We start from the raw sequence: 25,463 nt of genomic DNA on the forward strand, positions 1-25,463 counted from the left end.
GCTTCCCTGAGCAACTTGTTCCAGTGCCTCACCACCCTCGGACTGAAGAATTTCTTCCTTAGATCTAATCTAAATCTCCTCTCTCTTAGTTTAAAGCCATTAAATTAGAATTACTAGAGTTGATTTCTTAAAATCAACATTCTTGACGTGTCTCTAAACACCTGTTCCATTTTTGTCTTTTAGATTTCCCTTTTCTAGCTGATTTCTATCTGAACTTGTTTTGGGAAACCAGGGCAAATTGACAGTCAAAGGATTAGAAGGGTAGGAAAGTAACAGTCCCCATTGGGATGTAAAAAAATTGTTGATGCTTTGTACTCTTTGAGATGTGATTTAACATGTTTAGCTGGTTTTTAATTACAACATAAACCACTATTGCTTTGAGAAAAGTATAGAATGATAGAAGCATAAACTTAAGACATAAAAAACTTCATGGGATGAAAACTTCATGTACCTGGTTTTACTTTTTATTCTGAAATAACTATATGAGTAATTTCTCATTGAATTGTTCAGACAATTCTCAGGATCTTAAGCTTCAGAGGCAGCAAGCTACTTAGATTTCTGGAACTGTTTCACAATAGTATTTCAAAATCTTATTTCTAAGAGACTAAGTGGTTCAGTGAGTTAGTCTTTGCAACTTTGTGTTTTGCCCTATTCTAATCATGTCATTCAAATGCATTTTTCAGTAATCAGCAATTTAGGAAAATCTACACTTATGCAGAAAGTTAAAGACCAACTACTACTACTGCAAAAATGAATAGCTATACAAAATATTTGTATGAAGATAGGATACAGGTTGTGTTTATGAAATATACAGTTTATTACAGTACCTTCGTACAAGGGCAGTAAGTCAGGGTTATACACACAATCATTCACACCTCTTTCAAAAAGTGCTCAGCTTTTCAAAGTTGTTAAAGCATTTTTTTTATTAAATGTTGATTTTGAATTGTGATTGGGAGGAAAAAAAGCAAAAATTTCATCACATTGTAATTCATGCAGTAAAAATAGATTTTCTGAAGTGCTGAAAGGGGATGCTTCACTGCTTTTTTGTTTCTTTTGAAATGGAGTTGAATTTTTACAGGTAACATATTCTTTTTTGGTTTGTGTGAAGTGTAGAGAGCTGGTAAACTCTTACGTAGATTTTATGTTCAATTCACGATGTCCAGACTGCTATTTAGATGATGAGGACATGTCATAAGTCCAAATTGTCTATACTTCTGTGTGTGCTAATAGTTTTGACCTAGAGGATTTTCTGTGGGAAAGTAGGAGAAACCTCTTTTATGAAGCTGGTGTGTTTAGTCTGCACTAGAAAGCAATGTGATGAAACAAAAATCAAAGCCAGTGGCGATTTATTTATTTATTTCTTGAAGCAAGCTCTTCTGGTCTTCCCAAATTGCTATCTTAATGCAGATCAATGGGAATAAGTCCTTATTTTAGTATTCCTGTACTGTACAGACAGTTGCTCATTTATGCAGACTGTTTGTTGAAGTCTATGTTTTTACCAAAAGTAAAAACTAATTAGAGTTTGTGATTTTAGGTGATTGTTGAGATGAACAATCCTTAAGAAATGATTCATGAGTTTCTGGAGTCTATGTTGTTATGGAAGTGTTTAGATTATCTAGGTTGTGTCCACATTACATTGCATACTTAAAAATGGCCCATTAAAAACAATTGTCAGTGACTTCTGAGGTGTGTTAGTGGTTTGTTGGTCAAGTAATTGATTTAGATGCTTCGTGTTGGTAGGATTCCTTTAGACAATAACCCATTGCCCTTCTCTACAAATGTCTGGTAACAAAATGACCAGAACGTGTAAGTGGTTGTCGACTGCAGAGATTGAAATCATACATTTTGAAGGAACTCATGAACAATTTGTTAAGAGTTGCAGACTTAAGAAGACATAGTGAAAATTGTCTTACTCTTTTTATAATGCAAATATGGAGATTTTAAAGTGGAGTTGCCTGTGAAGTATTTACTCATCATCATGTCAATGTATGGAGGTAATAGCTGATGAAGATGGACGTTATTTTAATATTTTAATTGGCTGTTTTGAGTGGTTTTGTCCATAAAAATCAAAGAATGAAATCTTAATATAAATTTATTTTTAACTGATGACATATGTTCTTGACAAATGTAGCATTTCTCAGGTGTCCTTCGCATAATCTCAGCAGTGGATGTGAGTGATGTTCAGAGATTGCAATTTGAAATGCACTATTGTAGTAAGTTTGCTTTCACTAGAGTCAAGAAAGCAGGAATTTTTGTTGGTTGAAATTTAGCTGATGTTTATGGGTTCTCTGAGAAACCTTTCTTAAAGTTAAAATTTCTGAAAAATGTTTCTGTAAAAATGGTACTCTCTTAGTCAAAATGATCTGCATTCTGTGCATATTTGTTTCATTTTTTGCTTGCTTTTTCTGGCTAAACTACATTTTCATTTCTTTTTGCCCATGTTAGTATTGCAGAACAAATACAGATACTGGTGAGTGAGCTAGATTCTATTCTGTTTCAGGTACCATTAACGGAATTGTTAACCGCTTTTTGACACTAAGATTTTTTGTTTTACTGATGTATGAGCAAGAAGGAGGTCAGATGTCTGTAAATGTGCAGTCCTTGCAGGAAATTAAAACTACTGTGAACTGAGCATGTTTGGTTTGATGGTTGTTGGGGTACCAAGGAATATAGGTGTTTTTTTTAATGAAGTCATTCACATAGTTGAGCTATCTTTGTTGAGGTACTGGTTATTTTGCATTATGGTGATTTCTGAGGAATAGCACCAAGAACAGGGTCTTTATAGGGCTATATGTATAAGTATTTAATAAGAAATAGGCTTCACAGTAAAGAGTCAAAATTGAAAGTAAAGCACAGGAAGTTGAAAAGCCTTACTCATGATAAGCCAGATAATCTAGGAAGAGCACAGGTCTCAAGCTCAAGTCTAGTTCTCTAAATATTGGACTATACTGCTTTCCTTGCAGCTGTTAATAGAGAAGCAGGGTATTTGCTCACTGGCAGTTATTTTTGGTTTATGAATTTTATTAATACTGGAGATATTCCGGTTTTTGATGTAGCTATTAAGACAGTGTGGGCAGTTTCAAGACTACAAGCCACAAGTAAAATTAGTAGGTGCTTAGCTTGCATTATGTTAAGGTTTATCTTTCAGTTTTCTAGAGTTCTATTTTTACCTCTCCTGTATAAATATCTTCCTTTGTTTTTGCTTTACACCAGTAACAAACAAACAAAAATCCCACAAACTTTACCACAACGTGACTTAATGTAATTAGCTTTTTCTTTTCACTCAGTTGAATGCAGCAAGGTTTGGTTTTGGTTCAGAATGATGAGCATTTCTCAGTCCCTGGACAAATACTTATTTGTCTTTTGTCTTTTTATGCTACAGGTGGACACTGTGATAGCAGTTGCTGCCTAGCAGTGCAAAGTGTCAGAATACAGATTATTGTGCTTTAGCAGATGACTTTAATCACTTCTGCTTTGTGGTTACTGGACGAGTGGATTAAATGAAAAAACAAACAAACTTATACTTTGGGTTTTATTTATAGGGAGAATTCCAAAGAAATTCTGGAGGAGCACACATTCTGAAGTTTGATGGTGATGTACGATACATTTTCTTTAGCTTAGAGTCCCTCAGGTTTTAGTTGCAGTAGGGTTTATCATACTGGATTCTAATGCTTCGATTTCACATATTTGGAAGTCCGTTATTTATACCTGGGTAGCTCAGAAGAAAGTTTTGTCCCCAACTTCACTTGGCTGTGCAAACTTTTCAGTAATAACAGTTCTGAAAGGCCTGATGGAGTGATGAGAGCCCGTTGTACTTAATGATTCTCAGATACGGCGTGTGTTCAGCCTGACAAAGAGAATATGTTCTTTGCTGAATGGAAATGTTTGAAATCTGACATGACTGGTGATATAGTTCTATCTTAAATCATGGAAAGTAATGAGAATTTAAGACTTCCGTGTTTTGTGTAAGAAAAATATATACACAGACCTTCGAGAAGTTACTGAATCTTTACACTGAGGTACTGTGTGGGTTTTGGAAAGGAAGTGGCTTATTTCAGGGAAAAATGTGTCACCAGCAATGAAAAGCTTTTTAAAATCCTTTGAAATACCTTTTTGAGATTCTCCTCGTACATACTGTACACCTACACTGGAAAAAGTGACACTCCAAGCTTTTTCTGAGTTTTCTTTATGGTCCTTTAACACTAGTTTGGTTTACTTTTTTTTGGACAAAGTGTAAACCAATACAAAGTCAATCATTTTCATAGTTGACTCTATCATGTGTGAAAGCTGGGTGTTTTGCTTGGAAGCTGAGAGAGCTTCGATAAAACTAAAAATGATTGTGTCCTTTTTAGAACTTTGGGATTCCAGAAGAACCAGAGATCCTGGGGAAACAGTAGCTCGCTTGTTCATATAGTGGCCTTCTATCTCAGCCTCTTCAGGTCGTGGTAAAGATCAACCATCAGTTGATTTTCTCTGTGTCTTTAGAAGGTAAAGTGAAGAATTTACTAAGTTCTCAGATGTGATTGCTGCAGTGCTAGGAAGGTATGGTTGAAGGTTGTTTTGTGGTTGTTTTTTTTTAAATCCTTGTAAGGATGAATGATTGCTGCTGTAGTGCTGTTGTATACCAGTTTAAACATAAGTCCTACCTGAAGTTTGCACTTGAGTACTCAAAGCAAGGCTGTGGCAATATTTTGCAGTTGTAAACCGATGCATTTCCGCTCTAGAAACTGGTAAGACATCTAAACATTAGAAATATAGGCATACCAAATTGAAAATTGTGGGAGTGAAAGAAACTGTTTAAAATATATCAGTTACTGATGAAAAGGAGCTTTAATGCTAATAGGAAACACATGCAAAACTTCAGAAATGAAATTAAAGGGTAAAAGCCAGGAAAGTGTAAAAATGCAAGCTTAAAACACAGAATTACCTTGCAATGTCTGGTTTATGCTAGGTGTCTTTCACTACGAATACTGTTGTTCCTTCCCTGTAAAATTTGTGTTATCGATACCTACCTTATCTCTGTGCCATCTTCTGGATGTGTTTCTGCAGAATCATACTTTTTTTAATTCTGTGTGTCTCAATGTTGTTATAAAACATACTAGTTGCATAGTCTAGTGTGTTATGCCACATACATGCCAACAGAAATGCCACCCACGCACTGCTTGTGTGCCTCTGCACCTGAACTGGTTTGTTCTTGGGTGACAAAATATTACTTGTTTTTCATCATCTCAACTTCGGTGTTCTTTCATAAAACTAGCACTTCGGTCTTCAGAGTGGACAGTTACAAATGCTTAAAATACCAGGTTCCTCTCTTCTGTTATACTTCTGACTCTTGGAATGGCCATCAAACTTAAAACTCAAGAGTTTACTGTCAGAATCCCTGGTAGAAATTCATGCTTAAAATGCCGAAAGCTTGGAAAAAAACCTTAGCTTAGCTAACTTTAATATGGAAAATACTTGTGTGTGCAGAAGTTGCGACGCCGAATTGGCAGAGACATGGAAGAGCTTTGACTGGTGGTTGCTTCAGTTCTGCTTCCATATTTTTACTGCATATAGAAGCTCAGCCTAAATGGAAATTTTAAATCTAATTAGTTCCAAAATATGAGTTGAAGTGTTTTGGGTACTCCTTGTTTTGAGTCCTTGTTACCACTTTTTGTGGTTTTAGAATCACATTTTCCTATTTTTAATGTTTTCCTCTTCCCTGTTGCTGACCCACATAAACAGGAAAATGACTAACTTTGCTTGTCAACTAGGCAAGATGGTGAAACTGCATATACACTGACTGCTACTGGATTATTAAGTTGAAAAAAGGAGGAAAAGTGCCACTTAAAGATTTTCAAGTAAAAATTTTTCAAGGCAAAAATTTGCCTTGTGATTTGAATTGTGTTCTGTGACCTGTTTTTTCTGATAACGTATGTATATGAACAAACTGTTGTAAGGTCGTGGATGCTCTCTGTGTGCTTGCAGGTACTACTGTAAATGTGAAGTGTCTAACTACTCGTGCACTGCATCAAGGAAGAGGAAAATGTTAAGCAATGAACTTGAGTCCATGCAGGTTCCTCTCTGAAGTCACATTAGAATGCAATGTACTGCTTCAGACTGGCAAATGAACTTTTCCTGGCATTTGAACTTTTCCTGGCATTCATCTGCATCTGATATGTTTTGCAAGCTTATTTAAAACTACGAGTTATGCTTTACTATATTCAGTTTTTCTTCTGAACTCAGATATGCAGCTTTTTGTAGATCAGTTTGTGTCTCTGAATGATTTTGGCAATGAAGAATAGAGCCTCCAGTGGTATGTTTCACATCATGTCTCTACATAGGTTCTTATTTTCCAAATACGGGTCACCCTTATTGAGATTATGATGATGTTGAGTCTCCATTTTTTTCTAGACTTATTAAACAAGTTCATATTTGGTGACTTTAGCATTCAGATATGTTTGACTGACACCAGAGGAGTTCATAGGAAAATGTGGAATAAAGAAATTTTCAGAGCAATAGTATACATAAGTAATACAACTGTAGATAAGTAATGCAGATAATGTAAAACATGCTGCCATTAAAAAGAGAAAGCTTAACTATGTGAGTAAATACATTTCTTTCACTGAAAGTTGGAGCAGTTTTTATAAACTTCTAAATTTAAATGCAGAACAGATTTATGTTTTTGTTTAAATGTGTTTTGTGCTTCTCAAATGTATGTTGCTGTGTATGTCAAGTAGCTTACTTTTACCTTGCTTACTTCAGCTTGGCCAGTGTCTGCATTTCTCCCTGCAGTTCTTTCCCTGATAAATACAATTAGATTTTAATACTAGGATTGTGTATCAGTTAGCTACTGTCAGCTTAATCGTCTAATTAATGTTAGATTAACTAAATCTTTAATAAGGTCCATTGTTACTGGAAGCATCCATAATGTGTGTGTTATGGAGCGATGTCTTTCTGGTGTATAATCTGTTTTAGCCAGGTGTTAGTACAAACAGAGTGGTATACAGCAGTGGTCCGGGACAATTGCCTTTGGGGCTTTTCAGATAACTTAAGATTTTTCTCTACAATTGTAGTAATAGCTGTGTGAACTTGTTTGCCTTTTTTCTTTTTTTTTTTTTTCCTGCTAATACCTTGTTTTTAATACTGCGGAAGTTCTGGACTGCAGATGAATTCAGTACACTTGATCAGAGTACTGCATTGATGCAGCTTGAGTTTGTTTTGCAAGTTAGATTCAGAGATCTTTAGCAGTTTCACACCTAGGTTTCAAAGGCTCTTTGTAAACGTGTTGCCACTAACACATTTAAATAACGAAGAATGCTAAAGCTTTTCTTTCTCGATTTTTTTTGTTGTTGTTGTTGTATTTTTTGATAGCCATTGCTTCCTCTGCATTTTTGCCATTCCTCAAATGTACTCTATATATGAACTGGGCAAGATACCCGTGTGGCAAACTAATTCTATTTATTTAGGAAATTAGTAGGGTGCCTTCAATTAGAATTAAAAGAAGCAGCAAAAGTAGATGTTGAAGCCTGTTGGTATTATAGAGAAGACAAACAGAAAATTGGACAGAAGCAAACTAGAAAAAAATTATATGGCAGTAAAGTATGTCTTAGTAGTTTCAAACTGCTTTATGTAACAGCTTGCATCTCAAGCTGTGCTTTGAGAATGTGGTCATCCTCTCCTATGGATGTATTTAGCTATCATTTGTCCTTAACAAAAAACAGCTACTGTTGACTAGGTTTGTGTGTGTTCATTGAACTTTCATCTATATAGCTGACAAAACTGAGATTGTACTCTTTTTTTTTTTCCAAATGGCAGGAGTTGATCAAATTTAGGAGGTACATACAGAAAAAAGTTCTTTACCGCACAGAAATATCTGGAAAGTGTACCAGCAAGAGCTGCTAGTGGTGATGTAGCTAGCTACATCAGAAAAGCTGAGCTTTGAATCCCAGTAGTAAGGTAGAACAAAATGCTGATTCTCTAGAATATGACTAGTCAAGGTCTCTTTCAGTAGAGAGCAGTCACATGTGGAATAACACATCTTGTGGAATAACACACCAGGGGGAATTTAGGTTAGATATCAGGAAAAATTTCTTTACATAGAGGGTTGTGAAGTATTGGAACAGGCTGCCCAGGGAGGTGGTGAAGTCCCCATCCCTGGAGGTGTTTAAAAACCGTGTGATTTTGGTGTTGAGGAACATGGTTTAGGGACCCTGACAGTGCAGGGTGAATGGTTGGACTCGATGATCTTGAAGGTCTCTTCCAACCAGATGATTCTATGATTCTATAATATACCCCATTGTTGTGGACGTAGAACCAAAACTGGTAGATAAGAACACAACCAGACTTTAAGCCTCATTTCCCTTTGTTTCTCTTCTGATGTTCCACCATAAATGGAAAATAGCATTAAGGAGAGAAGTAGGACTCTGGATGATGATGATAAGATGTTCTGATTTTAAGTGTTGTCAATTATAAAAAATAGGGAGAGCACACTTCTAAATAATAGCACGCTGTAAAATGTAATCTTTAGTATTGAATTGGTAGGTTGCGAGAATATTGTAGAAACGTGTTGTTTGATGGTGCACCTACAGCCTTTGGCTTTGTGATGTAAGAACACACTGAAAACAAAATTCAGCTAGAAGGAGAAAATCTTAAATGTTTTCTCCTGGTGTTATCTTTTTAAAGTTGATGTTGAATGTCTCCAGAATACTTGAAACCATCTCATCTACATAGAAATAATTTATAAATCTCATTTCTTTTTAATTATCGTAGGCTCAATCAGATATAAGAAAGGATGTTAAAACTTTTAAGTAGTGTTTCTGAAATTTCTATTGAAAAATTGTGATCCTGCAGTTCTGTTTTATTAAAAAGCTATTTAATATTTTGCAGTTGAGGAATAATGGGAAATTGAACTCATGGCATAAAACACCACGCCTTAATCTGAAATCTTGGAACAGTTAAGGAGGGGAAGAGCAGGTACTTGATCAATAGTAGTCTCTAATTTGGAGCGAAAAAAAAACAACCACAAAGGAAAACCAGCACCTTGTTAATTATTTTGCTTGGTTTTGATAAGCATATGTGTTTTGCTTCATTATTTTACATTTAGTCCTAGTAAAACGAGTACTGTAAAAGGTGTATGTTCACTCAGCGAATTTCCTTTGAACAGATTGTGTGAAATGTTTAACTTTACCTAATTTACATGTGCAAAGGAGAACAATGCATTTTTAATGCCTTTTGTTTCCAGCTTGTCCTTTCTTAACATTTATTCTTTCTGATACATCAAGAATAGTAAAAAGCTGAACATGTTTAACATTTTTCTCTTCAAAGTAGTTGTTCAAGTGGCTCTTAAATGTACACATTAAACTGTTCAAGATTCACAGCTTTTTAAAATAAACTCAGTTAATAGTATCATTTAACTTTTTACAAGGTTCTGTCTTTCCACTAGCTTCTTAAGTTTTGGATGTTAAGAGACTGGTCGGAATAGCAAAAAAAAGGTAGGGTTTTCACGTTACGGTACCTTTGAGCTATGCTGTTTTGTAAAACCATGTAAAATATCATCTCTCCTACTGCATCCTCCTTAATACAGCTCTTTTGTAATCAGGGGCTTATCAGCTGCTAGGTCTGGATGTTCTGTATTTTGGGCTCGTCAGCTTATCAGTTACCTTTGCGTCATTCCATCAGCTGTATTATTAGTTCATATGAGCAAGACATCTTGTTTTTTTCTTTAAAAATTTTATTTACAATAGTTAGCTACTTATCTTAGGTAAAGGCATCCATGTACACAGCTACAAATACTTGCTCTGAAAAAAATTCCTACTGTCTTGGGGGCACACCGGCAGACACTGTTCTGCTGGACTGCCTTAAAAAGTGAGAGCACCTATGATGTGTAACATGCTGGTTCCTATTTCACTGTTTATTCTCCTTCCTTTGGAAGCTTTTTTCCATCCAGAGTAAACGACGTTGCTTATTCACTGAGCTGGAGGCCTTGCACAGAACACAGTTTTTTTTCTGCAAAGCAAGCAAGCTTGTAGAATGTCATTCGTGTGTTTTACTGGTTTTACCTTCATTGGAGGCTGCCTTCCAGCATCATTATTTCCATTCTGGTGAATACTGTCAGCTTTTTCCTTGTCAGTTTCCTCAATTTATTAATATTGCTCATGGTCAAGAAACACAAGCACTAAACATTTGTTGTTCTGTGAAAATTTGGAAAATGACTATGTCTGATTTCTTTGGGCAAAATAATATCTTTCAATGATTTTTATTTTGGGATTTATAATAGCACAATAGTTTTCACCATTTTACAGAGTTTTTTTCTTGGCAATGACATTTTGTTTGTCTTCTAATTGTAGTTTTCAATATAGAGAGTTGGTGTACTCTTTGGTGTGTTGCTGTTTTTTTATAAGAATATTTAAGGTTCATGTAGAAAAAGTTCTGTAACTTTATTCATCTTCAAACCTCAGTATATTCTTCAGTAGCAATTTTCTCACTTAATGGAAGCAGAGCAATGTCCTGAAGCACTTCTTGTTGGGTTCAAGTCTCCACTATGGTTATGGACTGTAGAATTTAACTAGCATTTAAGTATTTGTACCAAAAATTTGAGGCAGATCTGCTTTGAACTCCGTATGTGAACAAATACTGAACATCCCAGACAAAGATGATTTTTTTTCAGCTGCGGCTCACACCCAAAGCTGATAAGTAGTCTACAGTGAAATAATATTTAATTGGAAGATTGTAGCTTACCAAAATGAAAAACAAAAAACCTCACCAAAAAAAAAACCTCACCAAAAAAAACCAACAACCCCCTCCTCAAAAAAAAAAAAAACCAAACCAAAAAAAAACACCTCACCCCAAAAAACTTTCAAGAGTCTGAACACTTACTGTGCTATGGATGATATATGTATCATCTACAGTTTCTGTTGGTTGTAGTAAGGACTTTGCACCTAGTTTTACCAGATTCCAGAGAAATGCCCTAGCTACTGGCTTGGGAAGAAGGCTTCATCTCTAGAAGGAGGTGGTGGGCATAGCGAGGATGATCGAGAAGTCAGATTTGTCAGGATGCAGAGTGAAAGAAACCCTTCAAATATGAACTGTTCCACATAATGAGCTTTCATCTTCAGTTCTGTTTCTGTTGACAATCCCGTAGCACCATTCCTACCGTCTTTAATGAAATTCTAATGCATACTGTTATTTCTTCGTTATAGGTAAAGCTTTCAAAATTGGAGTATTTGGCTGACTTTTTGTAAGTAGAGTATGTCTGTCTTTTGTCTTTTTAAGGAAAAAACCACAAACTGAAAGACGACATCTCTGAGGATTTGCTGTTTGATTACCGTAACCTTGTAAGCAGAAACACAAAAGTCAGAGTCAGTGAGTCTGTCTCCCTTGTACTCATGAACAATTCCTACTTTTTGTTATTAAATGCATTTGTGTTTCAGTTTACAATAAGGAGTGGAGATGTGTGTATACATAATGTTTTCAGTAATTGCTGTACTGCTGGACCTTGACTTTTTTTTTTTTTTATTTTAAACCGTATTCAATCTGTTGAGCATTTTTGATTCTTTAAAATCATGTCATACAGAAGTCCCTAAACTGCTTTTTTCGATAGCTGGTCAATTCTTGATGCATGATTAGCTTATTCTTTTGGTCCTCTGAAGCCACGAATTTTCCACTCTGAAATGTGCCCTGTGCTGTGACATTGCAATCTTCACTACCGTCCCGGAATTCATGGAGGGGCATCAAGTAAATATATTTTCCTTATACGGGACTAACTTTGCAGAGAAAGAAGAAAGTGACTGCATGGACAAGGAAATACTTGCAAATTTGACTGACTTTTAAGAAAAAAAAGTGATTAGTTCTCCCACTGATATGTGGGCTCGCTGGCCTGGTGCAATCAGGGTCTAGTGTGGTTGTCATGTCACCAGCAGAGCAGGAGAACTGAGAATTCAGAGAATCTAAATTAAATTAAATAAGGTCTTAGCTGATCTTACCTTGAAGTTCTCACTGGTCTGAAAGTTTGCAAAATACAATTTTCCGGAACTTAAAAATGCTGAAAATACTTGCAGCTTCAACATACTTAATTGTGCAGGACTAGTAATTACATTTTTTCTTCTGCAAATTTAAAAGGCTACCTCGTTAAGTTTCTGGAGAAAGTTTGAAGAATGATTGTGGAAGAGTTGAACAGATGTAAGATTTTTTTATTTTTAGATATTTTCAGTTTGCTGGTAGGCTTTTCTTGTTCACTATTCTTATATTTAAACTTCTCTTTCATACTGAAGTATTTTGGTGCATAAATGGAAGTTGTGGATGAGGAAAGCTTTGCTTTGTAAAGTGCCTTGCAATCCTGCAATACAAGCAACAGGAATATACTTGCATAGATAACATCAACGTGTAAAAGGCAAGATGCTGTTTCTGAATTACCTGCATGATGTGCAGACAAATAGCACCATCCTCTGGCATGAAAATACTAGTTGAGAATTAAACCTGAAATTGCTGTCTGTTATTTTTGGAAATTCAATATAATTGTAATAGAATGTACAGATTGTACTTTCAGTTCTACATACTCATTTTGGGCCAAGGTTTTAACAGAAATTCTGGTAATTTGCATGGACTCTATGTATTCTGGTCAGTTAAGTGACTGGCTAAAGGGGTTATTTTTTTCGGGTTATCCTGCCCGTAGTGCTGACTCTGCTCTTTGCGTGACCATGTGTGGTAGGAAGTCGCACTTCAGAAACACCAGACCGAGCTTTTTCTAAATCTCAGTGAAAGACAATTCACAGTCATTTAAGAAGAATTCGTTGAATTAGAAAACACCACCAACGACTTACGGTTGTGTGTGTGTGGGAGAGTAAAGGCACTGTTACAGAACAACTGCAAATGTCTAATAAATTATTCTTTCAGCAGATCGTAGCTTCGGTTACGGATCGAGAAGGGGCATCGCTGGCATTGCTAGAGTGCAGAGCAATGCACCTCCCACAAACAAGGCTTCAGTAGTTACAGGATGACTTGTGCTGAGTGATGATTATGTGAAGGGCTGGATTTTAGTCCATTCAACTATCAGCATTAGGCATGAGAAATACTGCAGGGACATTCTTTTCAAGAACTTGGCGGATGAGAAAGTCGCTGTTTTGGTGGTTGTGAATTCCTATTGGACCTTTACGTGTCTACGTATCAGATACATCAAAAGGAGGCAGCTGATGTTTGTGTCATCTCTAGAAGAAAACAAACACCCTTCCTCCCCACCCCAGTCCGCCTTTCTGTGCGGCAGATCTCCGTTTTTTTTCGTGGAGGTCCTTCCAGTCTAACCCTTATTTGCTTACTGCTGCGTTCTCTTGCTCTTCTTCCCTGAGACAACCACCTTCCCACGGAGCTTTTCTGGCCCTCTGTCAGGGAGGAAGTGTTGATGGCAAAAGAAACGGTGAGACTCCAGAAATTTTGGCTAAGTTCCAGGCCGGAAAGAAAACGTGTTATTGCCTTGTTCTAACACATTCCACCCCATCCACTTCAACCTGATCTAATGTCAGTGTCTGTGTCCTTTGCATCCTCTAATTTATTTAGTCATGTTCAAATTTTTTTCGTTTAATTCCTGTTTATGCCCTAAACACAACGTTTTCTCATGTCATTCCAAGTTTTTCATTGCAGTTCCATTTTTTTCCACGTTATCATTCCAAACCCCTTATCTAGCCATTCCCAGTTTCCTACCTATTTTCAGTCACTGGCCACAATTATTTTCCACGTTAGTTTTCTATCCATAGTTTGTGTTCATTTTTAGTTCTGATCCTCTTCTGCTTCCTTTGTTCACGTTCAGCTCTGCATGTAACTTACAACTGAGTGTGTAGCCTTTTACTTTATCCTTGTCCTTACACACAGCTTTTCTCCAAGCTAGTTTATTAACCAATACTGCCAGGTTTTTTTGTGGTCACTGTAGCTCTCATTTCATCTTCTTGGCTTTATTGGTTTTCATTCTTGTAGTCCTTGTCTGTCACTGATAATCTGCGTGTTTTGCTGCTTCCCAATGCTTACTATACTGTCATTTTTTTCTCTTGCCCCTAGTTTTGTTTTCTTTTTATGATTATCCGAGACAGAATCAGTTTACTGATGTGGTAGGAAGCTACAGAGACCACAGGAGAGGTAGGATTTGCTCTCAGGTGACACAACCGAGTCCAGCCTGGTCTAAAATAGCCATAGCAGCTACATATGGAATGTTGATGAAATATTTTGGGGATTTAGCTATTAAAACTTAAACCATAAGAGCACATGCAAACTGTTTTCTAAGACCAAATTGAGTAGATTTTCAGGTGAAAAGATCACTTGAAGCATTTAATTTATGCAAATACTATCTTCTTCGGGTGCCATTTTTGAAAATAAACTGTGCTGTCTGATCATTTCTCTTCCAGTTTCTCTGTTCTCCCTGTCTGGAAGGGGAAAAAAAATAAAAGTCAGCCCCCAGGCAGGTACCTCGTTTGAACAAATTAATTTTCGGACTAAAGAGTTCAACTTGCTGAAAGCTGCAAGCATTGAAAGTAAAGCCTGAGCAACAAGAAGTGCACATTCAGTTGCGGCAGCAGCATGTAATGAAGCAAACTGTGCCTGGAACGTCTTGGGGTAGCAAGGTGGTGTGGGCCACAGAGAACTGGCTCAGGTTGGAGATACTCAGGAGAATCACTCAGTATCCTGCTGTATCCCTCCTCCCTCCTGCTGTATCAAACCTTAAAAACAAAACAAAAAATTCTTGTAGTCAGGTGCAAGTGGGTATTTTTCTTTTCAGCGTTTTTCAGTGAAAATGTGTACTCCCTGTTTCATGAAAAAAAAAAAGTTATATTCACCATCTGAAACTTTGCAGAGAAGGTAATAGTTATAACAACAAGACGAAGTTACCTGGAAAACCCCTGACTGTGGTTTCTATTAGGAAATAACCTTTTTTTAAAAAGAAAAAGTTCAATGTTCTTGTTTGGAGAATTGTTTTCAGTAGTGTCTTTAGAATGGCCTCAGGCTGCGCCAGGGGAGGTTTAGATTGGATATTAGGAAAAATTTCTTCACCAAAAGGGTTGTCAGGCATTGGAACAGGCTGCTCAGGGAGGTGCTTGAGTCACCATCCCTGGAGGCATTTAAAATAAACGTGTAGATTTGGTGCTTAGAGACTTGGTTTGGTGGTGGACTTGGCAGTGCCGGTTAATGGTTGGACTGGATGATCTCAAAGGTCATTTTCAGCCTAAACGATTCTGTGTTTCTAATGGCTGCGTCTTAGCACTGGGGGGTGACTTAACAAGTTGCCTTTTCTTTTATTTTGAACTGTTGCATTCTTTTCATAAGTGCTGTGGATGTTTGATAAGATCCATTTTGCGGTTCTTAGTAGTATAATATCATGCATTTTCCTAAAATGTTTTTACATGTGGTATTTTTATTAGAGCTAGGTGCTGTTTCTTTGCTATCAGAGGTGCTCCTTGGAGGGCTGCTGATGTTTCCAGGATCTTAGAAGAGTGGGAGAGACTTTTCTAAATAATTTATTTTTTCCTTTAGCTATTTATCCTATATTGCTTTATATATTTACATAAGAAAGGATTTCTGTATGTTGAATTTACTTCTCACATGTGCAGCAGACTTTGTCACTCATCTGTTACATCCAAATAAATTTAAATGGTGGGCTATAGGGGTGAGTGCCTGGCAGATTATATGCAGGGAGAATGTTTTGAACGTCAGCAAACTGTGTAAATGTAAGAAATCTGCAATGTTCTGAGCTCAATGGTCGTGTTATGTACTGTTAGGACATGGTCAAGAGTCCTGGACTTGGGATACTGTTCCAGCACTGTGATGTGTTGATAGCAGCAGTGCTCAGTACCACTGCCACTGAAGATCCAGTGTACTCTGTGGCAAACAGCTAAACTGCGCTGCAAGTTGCCGCCATGTCCTACAGCATTTTGTAGAATTTGCAAGTGTCAAATGATTCTTTTGAATTGTTAAAAATGTATGTATTTTTTCAGTAGTATCTCTTTAATTTGACAAATTTTTAGCTTCTCTTATGTTCTTGGTTTTTTTGTACGTGCTGTGAAATTTGAAGGGAGAAGAGTCCAATTCTGCTGTTCTCAAGGCAAATTAAGGGTTTTATTTAAATGCTAGAAGCTCACAAGGCTTATGGCATAAATAGAAGGATATAAACAGTTTGAAATCTGTCAGCTGAGATGTGCTACAGTCGAAATTTTAAATATCTGATTACAATGGTGGATGGATGTATTAGACGTTAACATAAACCCACCTACATGTGGGCAAACAGGTGATATTTGCTTGTAAGCATGAAATTATATGTAACCAGGCTGGCATCTCTGCATTTGGTTGTCTCGTGTAGTCTGTATTTGGAATATTGTCACGATTGTAGGACCCTAAAATTAGTTTTAAATCATAGGACACAGCATATAGGAAGGGAAGTATTATCTTCATAGAGGCCACAGTTGTTAAATCTGCTTTTCAGACAACTGTCTTGTCTGTGCTTCTGTTGTTACTAAGACACTCAATAGTTGCACTCCCAGTAGTGTATGCAAAAAATGTTTTTTTTAATCAGTGAGTCACGAAACATACTTGAAACAAGCTCATGACATGGTGCACAAAACCAGCAGAAAAACAGTGCACTGTCTTTTGTGCAACTGGTGGCTGTTGCTGTATGATCAGTAGGTGACAAAGGTGTAAGTGGCTTGCTTGTGGTTAAATAGAAAGTCTGTAGCAGAGTAAGGGATGCAAACTGTATCTTCTAGATCAGAAGGCATGGTGTTACATACATATTTTTCCATGGCAGTGCTGGTTTAGACAGCACTAGGAGGATCTGCTTAAGTAAATTAATACTTTCTATTAGGTGTCAAGAGCATCTATGCTCCCCGACCACATTCAGAACAGAAATAGTGTGCAACCACCTTCTTTAAGCGCTCATGCCACTTTTGAAAAGAGAAGAATCAATATAAACCAAGTAAAAATTTCAGAAGCCTGTAAATGATTTAAAGCTTTAAAGAAAAAGAAACTGCAGTCTGGCCAGAGTTAACTACCATGTCCCTGGTTTGGAGGTGCGTTCCTTTGCCAGTGCCAATACACTGCTACGAGTTGTTTTGTGTGTAGACATGGATTTATTTAAATGAGATCGCCAACTGAAAAAGCATGGACTCAAGACATGCCTAACATGTTGACACTGTTCCTTTCTTGTTTTTCAAGCTGAATTCAGGCATATTAAAAAATCTGGTTCATCTTATCAGAAGCAGGCTTCACTGTGCAGTGGTGTAGTTGAGCTTAAAGTTCCAGTGCTGTTACACAATTAGATGAGGCAAAGACAAATTGGGAGGAGAAGCCTCTGTGTACAGGGATTGAAAATGGTGGCGTTTTGTTTCTGTTGTTGAAAAGATACGGCCATCTGAAGGAAGTCAGTGTGGATTTAAGTACCCAGTGCTAGTATGCGTTTCTCCAAATATACCAATATCCCTGCTTCACTTGGTATCAACATGTCTTTCTTGAGATGATGGTTGTTTAACAGACTCCTGTTGATTTTGTGTGCCTCTAAACTAGCTGGGAACAGAGTAGATTGACAATCAGCTCTTCCATAACACCAAACCACACCAACAAAATTAGAGAAAAGACCAGTTTTTAATCTTCCTGTTACTTTCAATGTAAGTATATAAACAAACAAAAACTGAAAAAAAATAACTTCTCAAGCCTGTTATGTGTAATAAAGAAGCCAAAATAATCTTTTGGTTTGTTTGTTTAAACCTTTTACAGGTACTCCTTAAACCGTTTTTACAAAGGAAATCCAAAATCTAGGGAGTTGCTTACAGCAAAGGAGGATGGTTGGTTATGTCCATACGCTTTTGCTGCTCCAGCTTGAACACCCAGAAAGACTGTTTTCATTTTTAAAGGCTGTCCCTGTTTTACTTGCTTCCTGCATATATGTGTGTCTGTGTCCTGTTTTATGAGTCTGTAAATACTTTATTGTGCCATCACATTTCGGGGTTGTACTTTTAATAATTTTGAAGCTACAGCAGTTGTCATTAGTAATACTTTTTGACTAAAGCAAAAGGCTTTAAAGTCAGAAGACTACCTGGCAGTCACAGTAAAGGTAAAAGCAAAGAAGAATAGTGAAGGCAAGAGAGCTTTGATCGTCAAGTCACACACTGCTGTAGTACTGGAGTAATGTCAGTGCAGGTCTGTCTGTTCCCTTTAGTATTAGGCTCATCCTAATTTAATACTGAGACAAGGTGCATCAGTGTGTGTTTTGTTTTGTAATAGTGTTTGACTCATAGCTACAGTACACTTTAGTCTAGGTTTTCTGATATCAGTGCAGTCTAAATACCAAATATCTGTCTGAAAACTACTTAAAATAGGCTAGGAGTTTTGGATTTTAAACATCCTGTATTGAGAACTATCATGCTGACAAGCCTTTACGTTTTTGTAATTGATGAGTGTGTATTTTCTGTTTTCATGGAAGGAAAATTTCTTGAATTTTCCTAGTGTTAAATTAGTGAATTGCCAGAATTTTTATGGAGTGTCCTCTTCAGTGAAATCTCTTCCTCTGCAGTTTCACACTGTTGGCCAATCGGTGCATTTACTTGCATGTGATCCACTCCTATTTTTGCGATGCTAGAGTAAGCGAAATGTAGCAAGGAGATATCGGGGCTCCTTTAGGAGTTTGTGAAAGATGTATCTGTCTTTGGTTTTATTTTATGTGTACTCTTGATTTAGGAAATGTTTTGTCATTGAATTACTTAGGTATGTGTTTAAGAATGTCCAAATGGCAGTAGACATGAAGAACTTTATGAAGCTTTTTCTGACGAAAAACTTACATATCCTTTATATCCTTACCCTTCAGAGGTTAATTTTCCTTACAGCTGCTCTTGTCCTAATCAGGTTGGGACTACTACTCCTACACTTTTCCAGGTTTGTAGTGCACTTCAGTTGCCATAGGATACTCTGCTTGTTGATTAAGAAGTGTTATAAGAGTTGTATCAGCATCATGCATTGACTTCCTTTTAGTTCCAAGGTGCAGTTTAAGGATTTGCGTACGCTCTGTTAAGTGCTGAATAGCTTTTGCTTTGCCTGCTAAAACAGATAAGAATTTATCATGCCACTTTCTCTGGTGCCCTGTAGATTAGATAGTAAAGTATATTCCTTTCCCAGCCTTGTGTCCTTTGTAATGAAGCCCATAATTATTAATCTTTAATAGTGCCTGCAGTGCGCAAGGCAGACTTCGTCCTTATCTCCAATGCGCTGCTTGGTTTTATCGTACTTGGTTATCAAAACATTGAAGTCAGAAAATTATGTTTGACGCTTCTGTCAGTAGTGTTCCTAGTAATTCTTGCATTGTCCTTGCATCTGTTTAAATGCCGCCTTCCCGGGATTATCTTCTGTGGTTTGAGTTTTCTTTGTATGATCCTGGTCTATAAAAATAAGTAAATAAAGGAAAAAAACACCCAAATTGTCAGTGCGGTGGATGGACAATTACTTTACTTTTGCTCTTTGTAATTTTATATTTGTATCTTCTTTCAACTTTTAGTGTTTCCTAATCTCTGGTTTTAAATTTCTGTGTTTTCTGTGTCAAATACTTGATTCGTCGAATGTATTTTGTCTCCTTGTACGTTTAACTTTGGATCAGCATCAAACACCTCAACAGCATTTGTACAGAGTGAAGCTTAATTTCCAAACTGATTAGAAAAGATATATTTTGTGAAACCTTTAACTTTTGATTTTTGGATCATATGTAGCAAATATTGCTAACAGATTGCAAGTTATTTTCAATTTATATGATGTAAATTGTTATCTTGGTTTCTTTCAACTAATCTCATTTCAACTTCATTGTGTTTTTTTGTAATTATTAGTTCCAAGCAGCCAGATTTCAAACATAGTATTTTCTGAGAATTAACTGTAATTCAGCTTTCAAGTGACATGTAAAGCATTCATGTTTAACTGGCAGTTGAAAGTGATGGCTGCTTGAAAATTGTTGGAATTGAAGTGGGAAAAAACATATGCAGTTGGCAACAAAAGTAATGTAATTTTTACTGTAAATCAAGTGATTACTTACTAAAGAAATGCTGTAAGAGACCTATGTAGGAGCTTGAAGATGAAACAAAATCTTTGTGCTTAACTAGTAGTCCTTGTCCAACGATCTGAGAATTTTATATTGTGAATCTTTACTAGTTGTTTATCAGTTACATGATTTGTGATTATTGCAAACTATGATTTGTGCTGTTGCCTTTATTTCTCTTACTTTTTTTCCGTATTTATACTGTACTTGATATGCAGATATTAATAATACACAGTGTTTCTACCAGCGATCTCCAGGTGGTATATAAATAAAATGAGTATCAGCAGATAAGACAAATGAGGGAGATGAAGACCAAGTCATCAGTTAAATAAAAATGCCTCGATCTATAGTGTGATTGTTTAGAAAAAGTTGCACAACAGCTTTTTTGGAGTGCTGTCTATTACAGACATGTCTGTGGTATTCTGTTTCCTTACCTGAAATCTTCAGCAGCCTTGACCACAACTTTGTGTATACCCTGCAGAGCAGTATGATTCTGTGGGTTTAAAGGTGTAGCCATCATACTTTAGAACACAGTAAAGAGTTAACCTAAATGAGTAGGACTGAATGACTCCAGCAGTTCATCTTACAGTAGTAAGCTAAAATACTTAAAAGATTAACTTGTTTATTCAAAATAAGTATTCACTTGGCTCAGACTATCCGAATTGGTCTATTACTGGAAGAGTAGTGGCATTTTTCTAGTTTTCAGATACATCTGTAGGTTAAGATTGTTTAAAACTTGCAGCTTAATTCTGAATTCAGGTTATTGTTTTACTTTCCTTTGTGTATAACATCCTTCAGAACACAAGGTACAGCTGCTGTCACTCAAGCTGTAAAACTGGAAGTCTTTTTCCTTGAAGGGAGAAAGGATCCTAACATATTAAAGAGGGAATTCTGGAAAGAAAAGAGTTAGCCCACTTCTTTTACTTAAACTCCTCCATCCTCAGAGTAAATAATTATTTATTTATTTTTTTATAGCTTGACAAGAAACTAACAGCACTGTAGTGCTATTAGTTGTTAAATTGTAATTTCACAAAATTAATAATGAACCTTACTGTAATTGTGTTTTCATTTAAATTATGGTAAATCTTGATACCTTTAAAGTAATTAAGTTACTCAACTCTGGTAATTATTTCTGAATAACCTTTAAATTAGCTAGCTTTTGGGTATTACTTGGCTGCTTCAGTGTAATTCAGTACGAGACAACTCTGTTTCCAGGTTTCAGGGAAGGTGCGGTAGCCCACGTGTAGCTGTGCTACGTATTTTTTTACTTTACAATAGCCTTGAGGCTCAACAATGTTAAGGCAAAAGTAAAACTCTAAATAAGAATTAACCTAGTCAGCTAGTGAGCAGCTGCAAAGTGTTTCTTCATTCTCCTCTTGCATGAAATGCTTCTGGAATCCTGAAGATCTGCTGTGAGTAAAGCTCTCGAATGGTGTAGGTGTCGTGTGAATGCTTGGAGATACACATGAGATTTTTGCAATAAATATAACTGTTTGTAGGTTACTTTGAATAAAAATGTAATATATGCAAGTAAGACACTAAACGGTAAGAAATCATCATCACAGACTGGTGTCTTTGGGTTGAGAAGAAGTAATGTAACTTGTTAAACTTTATATTTAACACCTGTTAGTCACAACCTTAAGTTCAAACTTACTTTTTGTCTATTACTAGGAAAAACAAGGGATTCCCAGTCAGCCAGAATGGAATCTGAAATTGTGCCAAAAGTTACCAAAATGACAGTGTCTGGAAAGAAACAATCTAAGGGATTTGAAGTTCCATGGTAAGCCAAGCCCTCGTACATCAAGGTACATCAGCAGCTCTTCTTTCAGACTGATGCACCTGTAGCAAGTTTTCTTCTTCTTTTTTTTCTATTTTTTACAGCAGTTTTAGTGTCACTCTCCAGAACTAACCATCTCAGCTTCTTTTTGACTCAGAATGACTTTCAGAAGATGGTACATCACGTTTTGAGTTTAACAAATCCTTTCACTATGAATAGTGCAGAGAGATATCAGCTAGTCAGATTATTTAAACATCCGCTTCATAGAATACTGAACTTTCTTGGGGTTCGTTTATTTTAAATTTAGTTCTCTAAGTGGAATTATGAAATCAATAAATCTTAACTGTAATTGCTTGTTCTTCAAAGGAAGTAATACATTTAAGAACAATTTATGGGCAAAACAATCACTTATGGCTAAACTTTGCCTTCCTCTGATGCTTTTATTAACTTTAACAGGTGTCCAAGGTACAACTGTTGTAGAGAAGAAATCGGTCCTCCTTATGCTTTAGCTAATTTAGAGTGGTTGAGCAGTAGTTCTAATTTTATCCTGACTTGGAACTGTTGGGGAAATGTCTCGTGAGAGCGTGAAAACAGACATCTGGGCCAGAGTCTACCTGTAACAGTAGCTAGCAGTGAATACTTGAAGAAATATCTAAGGACTGGGCATGCGTGTTGGGAATACAGTCCATGAAATTTCATTACATGCAGCTTTCTCTGCCTCCCTGCCAATTTCTTTTTTTGAATTAGGCTGTTTCTATTAAGAATGGTTAATGGATTTTTCTTGCTTGGGTGTGCTTATTCTGTTTTTGAACCCAGTCTTATAATAGCCGCCTAATCCATGGCAAGAAATTCCGTAGTTCATCCTCAGGAAAAAGAGTTCATGAGCGTAAGCAGTGCCAACATCCCCACCTACTGCAGTGTTTGTAGTTCTGATCTGGGAAGCATTTCTGGGAGTAAGAGGGCAGCAAGCAGTTGCAGCTACTTAGTCTCTTTAGCACATTTAATACAAGGTGTGAAGCTGATGTCATTATTCCCTCTGTACTGCTAAATGCCATTGCTACAAGATACCACTTTCATTCAGCTACTTAGATGCATTGAGCTCCAAATGAAAAGTTTCTAGACCTTTCAAAATCCACTGTCTGTGCTGTTTCAGACTTGCAATCTATGAAAAGGAACTTTATTTTTCTTTTTTTCCCCTTGCCTCTGCTAATCAGTGACTCTGGGTGTGACAGCTGGACTTGATCACAAAATTCCTGTCAACATCATGGCACCTTCATCTCTGGTGTTTCTACTACACTTCTTGTAAATTGGAGGTTTTCATGGGGACTTTTGTGGATTAAATTTATCTGGATAAAAGTTTATCAAAAGGAAGGAATCTTAAGTGAGCGAAACAGATCTGCCTGCTATTCCATGATAGTAGTTATCAAATTTTTTAGCTATAATAACGATTATTTAAAACATTTGTTTATAAACAAGATTGTATCACTGATACTTATTTAGCAACTGCTGCAACTTGTGTATGTGTGCCTGCTCCTTAGGGAAGCAGGAGATAAGAAGAATGCTTCCTCATCAGTAGACTGGAGTCATTCCTGGATAGGCTAGTGATGGTTCAGTCTTTGAGGAAGGATGGTTGGCTCTAACGTGGTTCTCAGCTGCTCTGCTTCTCTTCAGGGATCCCAGAGTAGTTTGCATCATGCTTGCTTCCAGTTTACTGACACGCTACTTTTTGTAACAGTAAAAATCAAGCCTTCAGGAACTGCTGGTAATCCTTTTAGATAAATCCTCAATATTGTGAAGATGTTTTTTAATTCCTCTCACTTATTTAGTGGTACCACTGAAATACTAATCAAGAACAAGCCTCTTTTGCTGTCGAAATTGGGTTCATATTAGGCATTTAGCTTTAAGTGGGAGGAATAGGTAAGAAGTGGAGAGATTTGTAGAAGAGCATGAGATTTGGAGCACAGGCAATCAATGAGTATGGAAGAAAGTGCAATTTAAATGGTAAAGTTATGTGCATATCTAAAGACCCCTGGTTCAAGGAGTCAGTGACAGCCTCCTTTCTTCTTTTGTCCTACAGGCCACTGTGGAGACACTGCCAAGGCTTTAGGACCTTGACACGAAGAATGGGGGCAGAGGCCTTGACTGTATTTGCGTCATATTTTTCCTTCTCTGCTGTAGGACAGTGGCATTTGCTCTCTCGATTATTTTTCCAAACAGTTGGAGCTTGACTAGCTCCTTTCCACAGTCTGTGCGTAAAGTCTGTGCTTTGGTTAGCTGAAGGGCTAGCAATGTCTCGCAAGCTTGTAATGACTTTGTACACATCCTTTTCTAAACTTGAAAAACGATGCAAAACATCAGAGTTTGGGTTTTTTCATCTGCAGTTTTCTGGATTGTTGACAGCATAAGGATGAGTTGTCAGGGAACAGAATGAATCTGTGTTTATTAACACCTAAGAAAGGCTCATTCTTTCGGCCCTTTTTGAGACCTTTTTTGTGTTGCTGTTGCGTTGATAAATGTACTGCAGAGGGTTTGTAATAATACAGATTTGTAAGCACATAGTTCATATCACTGACCCAAACCACGGTGTTATAAATTATTCATAGCCGTTTGGATTCTAAAACACTTGTAACTGCCCCCTACTCTCACCCCTAAGTGCATTTGTGGTGTTGGTGCAGGCACCGTTAGAGGGTGATTGTATAGTATGTATGAACCTTTTAAGGGATCTTAAAGGTAATTCATGCACCATGTTTTTAAAACCAGTGGCCTAGCCTTACCAAAAATAGCCATTCTTTGGCTAGCTATTCAGTCTTTTTGATTCAATCTTGTTATGAGGCATGACCTCCTAATAATAAATGAATCTTATTTAAAATGAATTAAATATTAGAAGTCATGAATTACTTTGAGCATCGATTGCCTTTGTTGCTGGATATTCTTAGTGGGATTGTCTACAGAAAATGGAGTTTGCTCACTTCTGACAAACTGTTTTTCTCATGCTCTAGCAAAAGTATTTACCAGGCTTTTTCTTCCTGTTAAGTCATGAAGGAAGCCAGAAGAAGTTGTGAGCAAAAAAAAGGGTGATTATTTTAATCAGCCTGACCAATATTGTGTAATTAATAATTTTGAAAGGGGAAATAAATGTAGACATTCCTGTAATGACTGTAAGTACTCCGAAAGAGTCAGTTATATAAAAATAATTCACTGAGCATTCAGACTAGAAGATTGAAAATAATGTTTAAAAGCTAAATTATGCACAGTTAATCTTCAGCAGATAAGCTTTCAGGTTCTTCTTTGAATGCAGAGTAATGTGAACCCTTCAACAGTTTTGTGAGATTGAGTGTCTTAGAATCATAGAATCACAGAGTGGTTTGGGTTGGAAGGGACCTCAAAGATCATCTAGTTCCAACCCCCCTGCCATGGGCAGGGAAATCCTCCACTACACCAGGTTGCCCAAAGCCTCATCCAACCTGGCCTTGAACACTTCCAGGGATGGGGCAGCCACAAATTCTCTGGGCAACCTGTTCCAGTACCTCACCACCCTCAATGTAAAGAATTTTTTTCTTATATCTAACCTAAATCTCCCCTCTTTCAGTTTAAATCCATTGCCCCTCGTCCTATCACTACACGCCCTTGTAAAAAGTCCCTCTCCAGCTTTCCTGTAGCCCC

The 25,463-nt window shown here is 36.9% G+C and overlaps 1 protein-coding gene across 1 annotated transcript in view; it reads left to right on the top strand.

The window, feature by feature from the left end:
- Positions 1-25,463, top strand: part of HBS1L (HBS1 like translational GTPase) — a 67,362-nt gene that overhangs the window by 14,274 nt on the left and 27,625 nt on the right. The window contains exon 5 of the mRNA XM_086631230.1: positions 21,695-21,803. Coding sequence (XP_086487356.1) covers positions 21,695-21,803 — 109 coding nt within the window. The remainder of the gene's footprint in view (positions 1-21,694; positions 21,804-25,463) is intronic.

Source organism: Tauraco erythrolophus, chromosome 2 (genome assembly GCF_009769465.1).
Source record: "Tauraco erythrolophus isolate bTauEry1 chromosome 2, bTauEry1.pri, whole genome shotgun sequence".
Taxonomy (NCBI): Eukaryota; Metazoa; Chordata; class Aves; order Musophagiformes; family Musophagidae; genus Tauraco; species Tauraco erythrolophus.